The sequence below is a fragment of the Terrapene carolina genome, unplaced genomic scaffold (assembly GCF_002925995.2).
Source record: "Terrapene carolina triunguis isolate 2854851 unplaced genomic scaffold, T_m_triunguis-2.0 Scaffold69, whole genome shotgun sequence".
Taxonomy (NCBI): Eukaryota; Metazoa; Chordata; order Testudines; family Emydidae; genus Terrapene; species Terrapene triunguis.
The window spans coordinates 17,043,907-17,058,882 of NW_020664420.1; the positions used below are offsets into that span (position 1 = coordinate 17,043,907).

At 41.8% G+C, this 14,976-nt stretch overlaps 1 protein-coding gene across 1 annotated transcript in view; it reads right to left on the minus strand.

The window, feature by feature from the left end:
• ADAMTS12 (ADAM metallopeptidase with thrombospondin type 1 motif 12) overlaps window positions 1-5,053 on the minus strand; it is a 263,062-nt gene extending 258,009 nt beyond the window's left edge. The window contains exons 1-2 of the mRNA XM_026649042.2: window positions 4,820-5,053; window positions 2,375-2,736 (exon numbers count right to left, since the gene is read on the minus strand). Coding sequence (XP_026504827.1) covers window positions 2,375-2,736; window positions 4,820-4,946 — 489 coding nt within the window. The 5' untranslated portion in view covers window positions 4,947-5,053. The remainder of the gene's footprint in view (window positions 1-2,374; window positions 2,737-4,819) is intronic.
• Between the last annotated feature and the right edge of the window lie 9,923 nt (window positions 5,054-14,976).

Genomic DNA, 14,976 nt, shown 5'->3' on the forward strand with positions numbered 1-14,976 from the left:
TTCTGATGAACCTTAAAGTTCCAAAACCTAAAACTTCTTCACGCTGCTTTACTTCTCAAAACTAAAGACCTCACGCTGTCAACCTTACCTCACGTTGCTCAGTGGGACTACTGGTGGAGTAGGTTACTATTCAGTGTAAGAATGGAAGAATCAGACACAGAGTTCATGGGCAAAAGTCTGTGTTTCCGACATGGCATTAACTTGAGAACCTTACTCATACCCCAGTATGCAAGAGAATAATGCATTAGAATACAATTTTTCAAAAGCACTTAAATCCCATTGGGTTTCAATGAGACTTGGGCTCATACATGACTTAGAACCTTTTGAAAATTTATCATACATTTATATACTGAATCTTTTAAAAATGCACACAAAAGTACGTCTTAGCATGTTATTGTAGACAGAATATTTGGAAGGAAATCGGTATTCAAGCCCTAAAAGAATGAGCATTTCACTCAAGTTATACATCTCATGGATATTAATATAAAATTGCTGTGGAGGCAAATGACCATTCATCAAAAGAAACTAATTGCTTTTGACTACCTTTTCATATCAGACACTCTTCTCTATAGCCTAATTTTCGCTTCATATTTCTAAAATGCTCCAAAAAGACTTTGACTTTGACAGTCCTACAGACATCAATCTCTGCCTTTTCACTGAGTAATATTCTGTATCTTATTGAAACATATAGTGTTGGAAAATGTATCTTTAAGAAGAGTACAGCTGTTGTTTTTCAGTACTCTGTCATGTGCTTCTCCAAGGGCCCCAATTTCATCTGCAGGAGACCAATTTTCATGTGTGTCCAGGATATTTTAGAAGCCCACAGGGGTTTCTAAAGCTTCGGAATAGCAAGGAATTTCTTTACATATGACAGACTGGGGAAGGGGGAGGAAATTCTTCACAGATGTTTATCTTGGCACAATGCATTCTGCAGACCCGAGAGAATTCAGGCTTGAGAGTGAACTCTGGTCTCCTGTTCTGCAGGCCATTGCAAACTGAGACACATTGCACAAAGTTCTGGCTACCATTGTTGTCTTTCAGTAAACCAAACAGTCCTGAGGAATCTTACTCCGCTGCCCATTGGATTTCCCAATCTCAAATAATTTAAACCATTGCAGATTAAATTCCGCACTTGGATGCAGACACCCAGCTGCCACCGAAGTGAATGGGAAAAATATAACAATTTATTTGTCCATTTTCAAAAGCTTTCATGTGTTACCCAGAAAGATCAAGAAGCTCACAGACACCAGAGGGTTGCACACTGTTGCTTCTGTAGACCAAGCTCATTGCAAAGACCATGGACTCTTTGCATCCCTCCATTCCCCCCACAAGCACACAGTGTGCCAGCCACCCATTCCCCTCTATTTCAGGGACTCCCAACAACTCACATCCCTTCCTTCATGACAGGGGCTCTCTGTGGCCCCCAATTTCCCTCTACTGTCATACTAGAAACTCTGAATACCCCCCTTTCTCCCATTCTCCTCATATGTCAGCAGCTCTCTGTGCCCCCTGCCCCATTTCCTTTCTCCTCTACCATGCTAGGGCCTCTATGTGTCCCCTCATTCCTCCCTACTCCGCCCCTTCCCTGCATCATTCTCATTTTCTGACTGAGGGGGAGAAGCCTCTCAAGGTGATCACTCTATTGAAACAATGGGCAGAGTAGAGATGGGGAGTCAGCCAGTTCTTTGACCTATAGACAAGTCCAGAGATGGTGGGAGCTGCTGGCTCCGCTAACCAGATCCAAGGAGCTCCACGTGCCCCCCACGTCCAGCTTGTGGTGTTCCATTTTTCACCAAAATGAATAGGATTCTTCCCACTGATGCCTAGAACACTCCCTGAAATTTTGGAATTGGTAGGATGTAGCATTCAAAAGTTATCACATTACAGGCAGACAGAGAAATGCCTTCCAGTTGAGCATAAGCCCTTGCTTTGCTCACCTAATAAACAGCCAAAAACCGAACTAAAGTTCAGCTGAACCATTGCAGTATGGACATTGAACTAGAAACCCCATTATAAGCTCTCATGAAGTTGCCAGTGCATCTGAGCTTCAGCAGTGCTAAAAATATTGTTCAACAAGAATAAGCACTTCACCTCCCAGACCTAGTCTAAACTAGAGTGTGTAGAGAAATGGGGATTTTAAAAAGTTGCAAACTTTTGTACCTTTCCCACCCCCACAAAAAAAAAAAGCTTTAGATTTGGTTTAAAATTTGTGTGAAAATTCAGGCTGGTTCTTATTCAAGTGATACATAAATGCAGGTTATTTTATTCAGACTAGTTCATCTAGTGTTTTTAACCAAACACATGCACAACTCTGGCTCACTTCCAAAGAGATCAAAATCAGCATGGAACCACGATGCAAGACTACATCACTTACCAGCCCATTGCAAGTGCTGATCGCTGCTGGTCCATTCCCAGAATTTGGCTGCAAGACTGTACCAATGAGGTGACATGAGGTTCCTGTGTAAGGTACAATCTTTGCACCAGTGTGGTTCCCGTATCTCCTTTCCAATACATAGTTAGCAGAAAGGAATCCTCGATGGACAGTCAAGTTGAAAAACAGCTCCTTCTCCTTGTGATTAATTTTATAATACACAAGGTTTTCCTTTCTACTGAAGTCTCTTTTCCTCCTGGTATCTGAGGTGTGATGGTGTAAACTGTAAGAGAGAAAATGGCCGCTTGCATCTACTTTTGCAGGACCAACCACGTGGTATTCTTGCAGCATCCGGATAAAGTGCTCTGGAAAAAAAGCAATGGGGAAATTTTAGCTTTTCATAAAATCATAGAATCAAAGAACTGGGAGGGACCTTGAGAGGTCATCTAGTCCAGTCCCCTGCACTCATGGCAGGAATAAGTATTATCTAGACCATTCCTGACAGGTGTTTGTCTGCTCTTAAAAATCTCCAATGATCAAGATTCTAGATCTCCCCTAGACAATTTATTCCAGTGCTTAACCACGCTGACAGTTAGAAAGGTTTTCCTAATGTCCAGCCTAAACCTCCTTTGCTGCAATTTAAGCCTATTGCTTCTTGTCATATCCTCAGAGATTAAGAATAACAATTCTTCTCCCTCCTCCTTGTAACAACCTTTTATGTACTTGAAAACTGTTATCATGTCTCCTCTCAGTCTTCTCTTTTCCAGACTAAAAAAAGCCAATTTTTTCAATCTTCCTTCATAGGTCATGTTTTCTAGACCTTTAATCATTTTTGTTGCTCTTCTCTGGACTTTCTCCAATTTGCCCACATCTTTCCTGAAATGTGGCACTCAAAACTGCATACAATACTCCAGTTGAGGCCTAATCAGCGCAGAGTAGAGCAGAAGAATTACTTCTCATGTCTTGCTTACAACACTCCTGCTAATACATTCCGGAATGATGATTGGAGCCTCTGGCTGTTACCACAATTTGAGTACTAACTAATAGGTAGTAGCTGTTGCATAGTATTGGATATTAGTGAGGGGAAAGAATGCCGTGAATTTCTTCCCCCTTCTAGAGTCTGATAATAGTGACAGTGCGCTCATTCTTGTTCCCACTGATGTACGTGGAAGCTGTGCTCCGGAGGTCAGTGGGAACAAGAGTGGGCTCACCTCAGAGTAATTTAGGCCATATTTTGATCAGCTCAAGCTGTTATAATCTAACAGTGGGTGTCCTGTGAATTCTAAATCTCTGTTTGAGTAAATTAAATTCACCAATACAAATATGAAAACTTATAAAACTTCAGGAGAGAGCACTTGTTTCTCTCTCTCTCTCTCTCTCTGTAGGGTAGAGAATTGATGTTGTGTTTGAAATGTGAAAGGATGTGAATGGGAGAAATGTTAAGCTTTTAAAGTTGGTGTTAAAGAGGGAGAGTGTAAAAAGCCCAAATGAAAAGCTGTTGTATTCAGGCCTGATTTTCCACTGCACAGCACCCCCTTATGCCTGTGGAATGGTGTGGAAAATCAGCCCCTCCCCCATGAGTTTCCCTTTCATGTATGTGAGTTCTGAAATGATAAAAGCTTTGGAGTATAAAAGTAAAGCTTTTGATACTGTCTCGCATGACCTTCTCCTAAACAAACTAGGGAAATGCAACCTAGATGGAGCTACTATAAGGTGGGTGCAAAACTGGTTGTAAAACTGTTCCCAGAGAGTAGTTTTCAGTGGTTCACAGTCATGCTGGAAGGGCCCTTAAGCCAATTTTGTGTTGCTGTATCACAACATAACATTACAGAGTTGGTACTGAGAAGAAATAGTCTATTTCCAGGATTCTGAACTGCCTACATTTTGTAATGAGAAATGAGGTGGGTATTTACAGGCCTGTTAACAGTAAATTTATAATGAATATAGATTTCAGCAATGAAATTTTGAACTGAAATATAGCCTAATTGCTTCCAGAAAGCAACAACATGACAGTCTGAGTTGTCTGCACGGTGCTTCATTGACCTCAACTTTAAAATCAAGTTGTCTGCCACAGGAGCGTTGCAAGTACAGAACTGCAAGTTCAGACTCCAAAAGATATGACCTGTTGTAGCCAGGGAGACATTTCTGCACTGGGGGCTGGGAAGTAACTTGCACAACACTGTAAGGTTTGCAGTCTCTAGTGTGAGAAGCAGCAACGCTGATCTGGGGAAAGTAAAACAGTCACAAAGCTCCATGGAAGTTAGATTCTATAAGTGAAACATTGTGTAAATACAGACGGGGAGACTACTCCATACAAAAGAATAAACTGAATATATTTACTTAGATCTTGGTGACCTTGGTTTATTTACATCAGAGGTGGGGGGAGAAAGGACACCGAGTTTGCATCAATTAAGCATAACTTTAATTAAAATGAGAGAAGCCACTGACCTTGCCTCTTGTCTGGAAAGAAAAATCTGCCCGGTGGAGGATTTCTACCATAGCAGAGCGCTTGCATGAGAAGGAACTGGACCCAAAAGGAAAAGTTGGCAATCCAGTTTCTCTGCACACATGGCATGTTTTAGCTGGGGGAAATCAACTGAGTGTATTCAGCAAAGTCCTAGCTGGAAAGAAAACTGTAAAGGTGCATGGCCAAGGGAAACTAATGCAGAGAGAGAGAGAGAAAGAGGCGCTTCCTCACAGAGAAAGAGCAGAGAAGCTTTTCCTGAAAAGGGGAGTGATTAGGAGTTCTGGTGTCTGATTTCTGCAAGGGGAGGAAGGAGGGTTCAGCAAGGAAGTTGCTTCCAGGGAATCTTTCATTAGTGGGTTTTATCCCATGAAAGCTTATGCCCAAATAAATTTGTTAGTCTATAAGGTGCCACAAGGACTCCTCATTGTTTTTACAAACAGCAATGTTAGTGCCAGTTCCCATGCACCCCAGCTCAACCTTCAACCCCTCCAGCAGTTGATTCGTCCCCTGACAGAGAAAATCTGGGACAAAGGCTGCATGGGTCTGTCCCTGGAGGGAGGTCCAAAGCCGTATATGCAGTGAGGCCAGGCTGCACTAGCTCTGTCCTGGGAGCACTGAGCCTGTCCCTACATGCTTCCTTGGATGCCTTCAATTCCCACTTTATACCTGCTGTCCCCCGAATACACCTAGCTCCAACTCCCCATGCAATACCTGCCTACCCCTGAGCACTGACCAGGCTCCAGGCTGAATCCACTCTCCCTTTGGTGTGTCGGTTCCAGCCCCCAAGCTGTAATAGCCCCACCTACGGCACCCCCTGCCACAGCCTCTCTGCCTGAGATTCACTCAGTGCTACCACTCTCCCTATGCACCTATTCTGCCAGGTGAGCAACCAGTTCCCATCCTGTTGTTGTGAGGGAATTCTAATACCGGTGATTGCATCCTGACTCCTTACGCTCCAAGAACACAGCAAGCATTCCGGACTAGAACTGTAACACATTGTGAGAAATAAATCAAATCAAGGTGTTTGCAGAAGCAGAAAGCAATTTCATTCTCTTGTAGATGCAGCCCACGTCTTCCCCACCTCCTTCCCTGCACGGCCTCCCTCTATTTTTGTATTTCCTCCAGTGCTTATTTCCGAGTCAGATTATAAACTCCACAGGGCAGGGCCCATGTCTGGAAAGCACATAGTACCCATTACGGTGCTGTGTCAATACCCATCTGAACAGGGTAGTCTTCCCTTCTCCTATGGAAGCTTTTGGGCAGTGTTGTGTGAAATAGCTGTTCATTTCACCCCAGAGGTGGCAGCATTTCATTGCTAGGTCAAATGATCCCACTATAGTTTGCACATCAGTGTGGCAGGCTGACAAACAGAAATACCTCCACATCTCTTGAGTTCTCTTTACATCGTCAATCTTTCATTTCCAGGGCTTTGCCTTTTCCTGGTCCTTTGGAAGTGTAGGGTGGGAGTGGGCGGGGAAGGCCCAAAGTCCCTTTTAATAAACAAAACTTCCCCTCCCAGAGGTTACTTTCCCCCTTTCCTGCCTTGCAACAAGATTCAAAGTAAAATAAGGTGCTCCTTCCATGGGTTCTTTTCCACGTCAAAACCACAGGACTCAGACATATTATACTTCCCTGTCTATAGATTCCTCCACAGTCTGGCCTCTCCTATAGGGAAGGAAGCTGCTTATATTATCTTCCCAGCCTGTCTTGCTGCAGTGGTCTATAACTCTCAGATGCCCTCGAAAACAATAATTCCTAGCAGCCCTTGTAAGGTTCCCTTCACTCTGCCCTCTAGTGATGTCATGCAATAACCATACAACTCTTATTAAGACATTTTGTGTTTATGAACCCAGATTAGATTAAACTGATTTTATAGACTTTCTTTTTTCATGTTTTATCCTCCTAGTGTCACTAGAGGGCAAAGCTAAGGTTGTCTGGGTGCCTTAGCATCTTTGGATTTCTTTTTGGTTTAACCTTCACTCTGAATTCCCTGGGTTTGTAATGCTTGTTTTAGGTAACACTCTTGTCATTTGTTTCACCCTTCACTGATATCTACTCTCAAACTTCACTCCAATTTCATATCATTTTTATCTGGATTATAGTTTTGCCACGTTGCCCCCGTCTACCTATACACACACTTACCCAAGGCACAGCTTTAAGGCTATACTATGCCATTCATTTCCAGGCAGATCTTCTCATTAATTTTAATGGGCGCTTCTGCTGAACACTGATGGTGCAATATGATGCTTAATGATTTTCTGGCAACTTATGCTTATGATTGCTTATTAGGGAGACAAGGTGGGTGAGGGAACATCTTTCATTGGAGCAGTTTCTGTTGGGGAGAGAGACTGGCTCTGGAACTCACACAGAGCTCTGCTTCAGGTCTCATTATCACTTATTTCATTCGGTGTGAAACAGGCAAATCCAACTGAGAGGGAAATAGTCACCTCAGTTTAGCTGTCTAATGAAGCTCCAGAGAATCAGGCCTTAGGAATGTGTTAAAATGCAAGCTTTCAAGCCAGTAGGAAATGCAGCTCCTTGCAGTCATGAGAAACAAGACGTGTTTACAAAGGAAAACTGATACTTGATTAATGAGCCTTAATGTGTATTTTGCTAGTTAATGGAAATGCACAATGAGGCTACATAGGAGAACTGCAATATTATATAGTATATGATTATCAGCAGCGCTCTTGAGAAGGTTTGTTCACTATAATGTCATTTCTTTATTTTAATACATAGTTCCTGACAGGGGAGCTGGAACAATTTGTAGGAGGGCGCGGGATGCTGGGAGCCATTGAACCAAACTGTAAACCCTTTATGTGATGGAAACCACTTCAAGCCAGGGGGTGCAGTAGCACCCCCAGCACCCTTGGTTTCAGCACCTGTGGTGTCTGATCTGTTATATATAAATAATGTATTTAGACTGTAAGCTCCTTGGGGCAGAGACCATCTTCTACTCTGTGTTTGGTTGGCCCTTAGGCATTAATGTAATAAACATTATTAATAAAATAAAACACTAATAATGAAATATTGTGTGGTATAATGATGACTACAGGGGCCTGGGAGTCAGAAATCATTGAAGATTCTGTTTGCAGCTCTGCCACTAATCTGCTTTGCAACATTGAAAATGTCATTTAACCAGCCTATCCCATTATTTACTCATCTCCAAAATGAATTCAGTAATACCTACCTGCTTCACAGGGGCCTGATGCAGTTTGCAGTGCTCAGTGTTCTGACAGCATGTACAGACTGTTGGAGGAAACATTCCAAACATGTCCCTATTATTATTCTAGAATTATTTGATTGGAGAAAAGAGAAGACTGCACTGAAGTAAATGATCTAAAGTGCAAGAGGACAGCAAGGTGAGCAGAAGCAAGGACTAGAAGAGGAAGCATGGTCCAGTAGTTAGCAGGATAAAGGATAGAGGATAAAACTCCCTGCTCCACAACAGATTTCCTGTCTGACTTGGGCACAGGGCCGTCCCTGGGGGGGGTGCAGGGCCAGGGGCAGAAGTGACGAATCCGTCATTTCCGGGACCAACCATGCCAGCCAATCGCACCGGCCCACGGGGCCCCCCAAAGCATGGCTCTGCTTGGGCAAGTCTCTCAGTTCTTCAACTGTCACGTGGGAAAAACAGCACTTCCCTACCTCACAGGGAGTTGTGAGCATAAATACGTTAGAGACTGTGAGGTGCCCCAATACCTTAGAAATGGGGGTCATGTAAGTACTTACGACAGACTAGCTCCTTAGAAAGGGATTGGAGAGGTGCTGCAAATTAGCTAGTTAACATTGTCCAAATTGTGCACTTCTCATGCTGTATTTGTAGACCTGTTAAGTATAATAGACACATATACCTCCCCCACTTGAGCACTGAAACTGCAAACCAGCCTTTTTCAGGGTTCTCTAATTCTAATCAAAAAGCTCTGACTAGGAAGAGAGAAGAGGGGAAGTCATGAATTGTCGAAGGAAGCAGTAGGGAAAGGCATGGATCTTTGAAGATGGGAGATGGGAGAAACTAAAAAGCGTGTTTTGTTTGAGAATCAGCGGGCAATGAGGCAGTGAAAAGTGAGTCATTAGCTTGAAAACAAGGCTGAGTAAGAAGCAACAGGAGCTTGCCTGAGAGCACTAGCCTCGAAGGAGAAAATTCATTAGTTGCCAGCAGAATGTAAAAGGAAAAGCATATCCAAATTCATGAGCTAGTCCGATAGGCAAGAAAGACTTGCTCCCATGCTGAGAGATGAAACATGACAGAGGCTAACACTCAATCAATATCACTCACCTGAGATCACAAGGAGCATCCATCAAAGAAAGGATATGTCTGAAGTTGGAAGCAAATCATGAAATACCCCATTGCTGAAAGATGGCTTTTGATGGCTTGCAAGAAGTTTGGCCCCTTGTCCCAGAGAAAATAAAGGACTGGTGCCTCCACGGGCAGTATGAACATTTCCAAAACTTCAGTCCCTTTCTCCATGTGAAGTCATATGCATCTCTTGGTCTTGCCCTTGGTAGTGTAATTTCATTATTTTCCATGTATTATTACCCTGTGTTGATTTTTGACTGATTATGGTCTTTTATTGTATTTCTGTTGTATTACTCCTGATTAATTATATACCTCTGTATAATGTTGTACCTCTCTGTAGATGAGTGGAGTATCTGTGTGGCTTCTTTTGGTTTGGCATTATGTTTAAATACTTTGCTTTACTGTTTTTGACAAAAAGCATTCAGACTGTGATGACCTGTGAAAGCTGTGGAATTCTGATTGCAAGCAATAGGTGCAGAGATAGACAAAACCTGCACGAGCTGTATATCAGTACAGGAAGAGAGAGGATGATGATAACCTAAACAGAGATGTTGCCATTAGAGAAGACCAGTCATTTATAGTTAAGACAGTACTCTAGATACTGGATGGATATGATGCAAGTTAAACAAAGACGTGGGAAGAAATACAAGGTAAGAATTTTGAACCTGAGGGTAGCATGTGGACAAACATGTGCTTGAAGCAAAGATCACATTCCAATTCATGCAGCCTGTAACTCTTGTGCCAATGGTACTGGCAGCAACAAGGGCCAGGTCCCTCTTTCTAGGGGATTCTCTACAATTTGCTTAACTTTGGCTTGAACCCTCACCCAGTAACCTGGGAACCTATATTCACTCTGGGTGCCTTTGATGGCTCATCTGTCCCCACTTGTAAGCACATTCAACAGAGGTCTCAACAAAAGAACTTTATTGGGGAAAGGAAAGGTACAGGACAGGGTGAACTTGGGCAAACTTTGCAATGTAACACTTTCTGTCGCCTGCTACCTCAGGGTGCATGGGTCCTTTTCCTGAACAACTGGACCCTGAGTGGCTAAAGCAGTTTTTCTGCCGCCGAGACTCCCACTCACAGATTGTGGCTCCAGGAGTCTCAAAAAAATCAGGGTCCCTGCTTCTTGGGGGTTGGTCTAGATGACCTCCTGAGGTCTACCACCTGTCCTAATAGAATGATTTAAGCAGCTAGGACAGGGAGGCCTCACCAGAGTCTTTAAGCCAGTGTACACTGATGTTCAAACACCTCTGCTGAGCACAGTCCACACAACTGCTTTCAGTCTGCTGCTATCCTGCTGAAGTCTTTGCACTGCCCTCTGCTGGCCAGGTGACTGGAACTGCTACTAGGCTTTCTTGTCTACTTTCCACAACCAGATGACTGGAATCACTGCTGATCTGTGTTTAAATAAGGCAACTAGTTCTCAGCTCAGATATTTTTAGGTGCAAGGTGATCAGTGGTAAAAGGAGCCCACCAGACTCCTATCACCCAGCAAGAAACCAGGAACATTCAATCTCTCTTCTCTTGAGCCCTCATTCTGTCCAGAGCCTCTTACCCAATTTCAGCAAACATCATCAGGGTGACCCTGAACCCAGTCGTTGTCCAGGTGGTTTCTAACACAGTTATCTCTAAAATATTGGCCCCAAGTACAAAACTTCGCTGAATTCTACCCCAATGTCTGGAACCTATCCACAGTTAATATGTAAATGAGATATTGCCTCGCTGATTTGACTCCCCTTGCTCTCCACCAGATGACAGCAAAGGATGCATTTGATATGTAAATGAGGTACCATTGAGAGCACAGCTGACATTTAAATGAGGTTCTGCCTCACTCAGTCAATTCCCCTTACTCTCCAGTAGATTCCAGCAAAGAGCTCACTCAGCTATCTCCCTTCTCTCCTAGGCTTCAGGCCACAGGGCTTACAAGCCTATACCATATATCATCCTGGATGATGATCAAGGGGCAGTGAACCTACAGAATCAAGAGTAAGGACCTTCAGGGAGACAAGAAGGAAGAGCAATCAGAAGTCAAGAAGGAGCATCAGGTGCTGAGACTAGATATAGAAGAAACTGGCAGGTGGAAGTTATAGGAGATTCAGTGGTGTGGGAAATGGACTGAGAAATACAACCCAAACAAAGAGGAGAGGACAATGTGGTGCTTTCTGAGCCAAGACAAGAGCTATCATAGAGAATCTGGAAAGTGCAGTGATTTGAGAGACCAAAGAAACACTTTCTAAGAGGTCATTTGTGTGGCTGTAAAAAAAAATTATAATTTTTACGATGTCAGTCACACATAACGAAATGCAAATTCCAGTGATTAGGAGTTAATGCCTGACTCCTTGTTCTGGAAGAGCCTGGGGTCTTTGTTAATGCAGGAAACCCCTTTCATAGTAGAAAAAAAGTCCTTCAAATTTTATAATCCAACAGAAATTGTAAAGTAGAGAAAATGTAGAGGGATCCATAAGATACACTGTATGGTTACTACAGAGTAAGTGCAGTTTTAGGAAACTCAGAATTAAACAAACATAGACATATGGAAGGGAGGTCAGAAAAGAGCAATGAAAGTGATCCAGGGAGTGAGTGGAGTGCATTGTTCATGAGAAAAGATTAAAACAGCTAAATATGAATAGCATGGCTAGGTGATAATTAAAGGTGTGGGAGGGTGGAATCTGGTAACCGTCTACAGATTTGGAAGGTGTAAAAACTGTGGCGGGAAGAAGAAACAGGGTGAAAGCAAGCAAGGGAAATGTAGGTTGAATGTCAGTTCAAACTTCTTAGTAGTAAAACCTATAGGGCTGGGATAGTCACCCAAGGGAAGTAGTAGAAGCGCCATCCTTGGAGACATTTAAAATTAGACTGGACAAAGAACCAGTGTCACTTCTGTTGTTCAATAGGGAGGAGCTACTACAAAGTGAAGGTCAGAATTAGTGTCCATTGAATCAGTGGAAAGATTCCCATATACTTCAATGCTGGCCCTGGCACTAATTGTACTAAAGAGGTAGATAGAGGTAGAACGCTCCTTTCCATCACAAGGGCTATATAACAGATTATCTGGATAATTAAATGCATCTATTCTTCTTTGAGATCCATTTAGAGAGAATCTTTGGGCATGTTATTTTTTAATCTTGTTTCCTTGTTCTTAGTTGGAGATACTACTGTTTATTCAGCACAACCAACATCTGGCAACTGCAGGGGATGGACATTGGTCAAGCTCTTTCCTTTCTATCTTCTGTTTCAGTACTGTTCATGAAGGACATTGGAAAGGACATTGGTAGCTCATCTGTGATTATTCTAAATACTCTCAGGGCTGAGTAAACAATTTACAAATTTGCACAATTAATGATTTATGTGCAAAAAAAGTTAGCCTCGTGTTCTGCTCGTGAAATATCTGTGAGCACATTCAAATAACAAATAAATGGGGGAAAAGAAAGTATTCAGTGAGGTTTTGTAACTCAGTGATCAGCTAATCCTCGATTACTGTTCAAGCATTGTTGGTTAGTTGTAAATGGTTACAACTAAATTAAATCACGTGGTGTTATTTGTGTTCTCTGCTTGGATGAATATGAAACCCCATCTGACAATATTATTCATACTTGCAAATTTAACTGTGTTTCCAATTCATATTACCACAGGTAACGGTAACATTAGCTACCCAGGAAGATTTATGCCATTAAAACTTGTTTACGTGAATGTTCCTATAAAGCAGAGACAAAAGGGGCGTGAGTGTAACCAGAGTAAATTAATTTAAAAATTAAATATTCAAATAAAACTTTCTGCCAAGCTTTACTGCCAGTGTCCTCTAAAGTTCACCAAGAATCCATTTCCTGGGATATGCTGATTGCCGTCTCATCTTGGAGAGAGGTTTTGTATTGAACACCTTATGTACATCTCCTTTCTATACCTCAAAAAGGGGCTTTTGGGGGTGAAATTCATCCTTGTGCTGAGACTTATTGCACCAAGTCCCACTTAAACTTCTGGCCCTCAATAGGTGGAGGGGGAAAAGTGGAGTTTTGACATACAGATGAGTGGTAAAACTTCAGCTGTTAACAATTATTGTCTTAGTACAGTCAAGGCGGAGAGATCAAAGCTTCTCAAAGAAGCCAGAGTAGAGAGTCATATAAATAAAAAAGGTCCCTTTCCTTTAAATAAATAAATGCTAGGGAAATCGCTGTTAAAGGAGTTATTCATAAAGCAGAATTCTATGGAGAAAATAAAACCTTGAATTATTCAGATCCCATCTGAGCAACCTATGGTAATTACTCTTTTTAATTAAGTCCATTCAAGACCTTTAATGTTATTACTTTTTTCTTCAATAATGGGAGGAAAGCAATCCTTCACAGCTATAAAAATGTCACAGTAAGCAGTCTCAGGGTGGCCTGGCCTGTTAATTTTTTGTATTTAAATATAATGACAAGTAATTATGAGCAATTATAATAATAAATGCCCTGTCTTTGGAGGAGGTCCAAAAGGAAGTGGAAAATAGTAGGAATCCTTCAGGATAAATAGTATGAAAATGACTATTTTAAACAAACATATTTAAAGCATATTTGAAAGCCAATTTTAAAGCGTATACTGGACAAAAATCATCTCTAATGTAATTCCATTGATGTGAATGAGCCAAATTCTTCAGCTCGTATAAATCAATGTAAGCACCATTGGCTTCAGTGGAACTATGCTGATTGACATCCACCGAGGATCCCTGACTGAATGGGGATAGTCCAGAGATTATTTAATTACTTTAGCTTTATAAAATATGGACCAAAAAGCACGTTCCTTAAAACTCTAGGTGCCCTGGACTTAGGTTCGGGAGCTAAATAATAAAACCAGCTGCTTACCTTCCCTCACTAGCTGAACGGCCCCCTACAGAATTCTGCACCCTCAAACAAGGCTCAATTCCATCAACTCTCTCCCTTTCCAAAAGCCTTAGTACGTAGATACGCTTTGCAACATTCCCTGTGTGTCAGTGGGCTTGGACTGTTTCAGACCTGGCCCGGATTCTGCAAATTTTTGTGCACAGGAACATTTATGGGACTACTTACATGTATCAAATTAAGCTTGTTTGCAGGATTGGGGGCTAACAAGTTTATGCAGTGGCACCTTTGATTATTGAAAAGAGAAGTTTACATATGTCTGATCTTCACCCAGCCTGACAAATACAAAATAGACTAGACTGGTTATGCACCAGTTACTACAAACTACACTGATAGTCTCATGAAAAAGAAACACTACAAAAAAAATGTTACATGTTCTGAAAGATCCTGAATTGCATTACTGCACGTGAAGAGTAAATGAAGAGTAGTGTCTTCTGGACAGGATAAAATAATAATCAGGAAATAATTTATCTAATGAATTTTGCAATATTTTTTTCAATTAAATGTGATGATTTTTTTAACCATTTCCCCCCAGGTATAGAAATGGGCTGATTAATGTATTCACAAATAATTCATTCACTACTTTCAAATAAATTATTCAATTTTTTAATTATTCTTCCAGCTCTAGTATGTTCCTTTCCCTAGCTCTAAAAATGCTTCTCCAAGGTCAAAAAGAGATGAAAGCAGAAGACAGAAGTACCTGAGGCTAAAGGAAGTTGGTTGGGGTGAAACCTGTACAGAGGACAAACATAAAGTCTGTGTAACCGCTTAAGACAGCCATCCTTATATGCAGAAATGTCAGTGCTGCCAAGAGATGCTTTAGCTCATATTCAGTTGGCGTGACTCCCACATGCCTTATTTGACTGGCTATTATTATGAATACTTACATCTTTCTTCTTAATAATTCCCCACCCCCCACCCAGCCCCAGTGTTCTGTGTTCCCTCCTTGTTTTGGAACTTCATT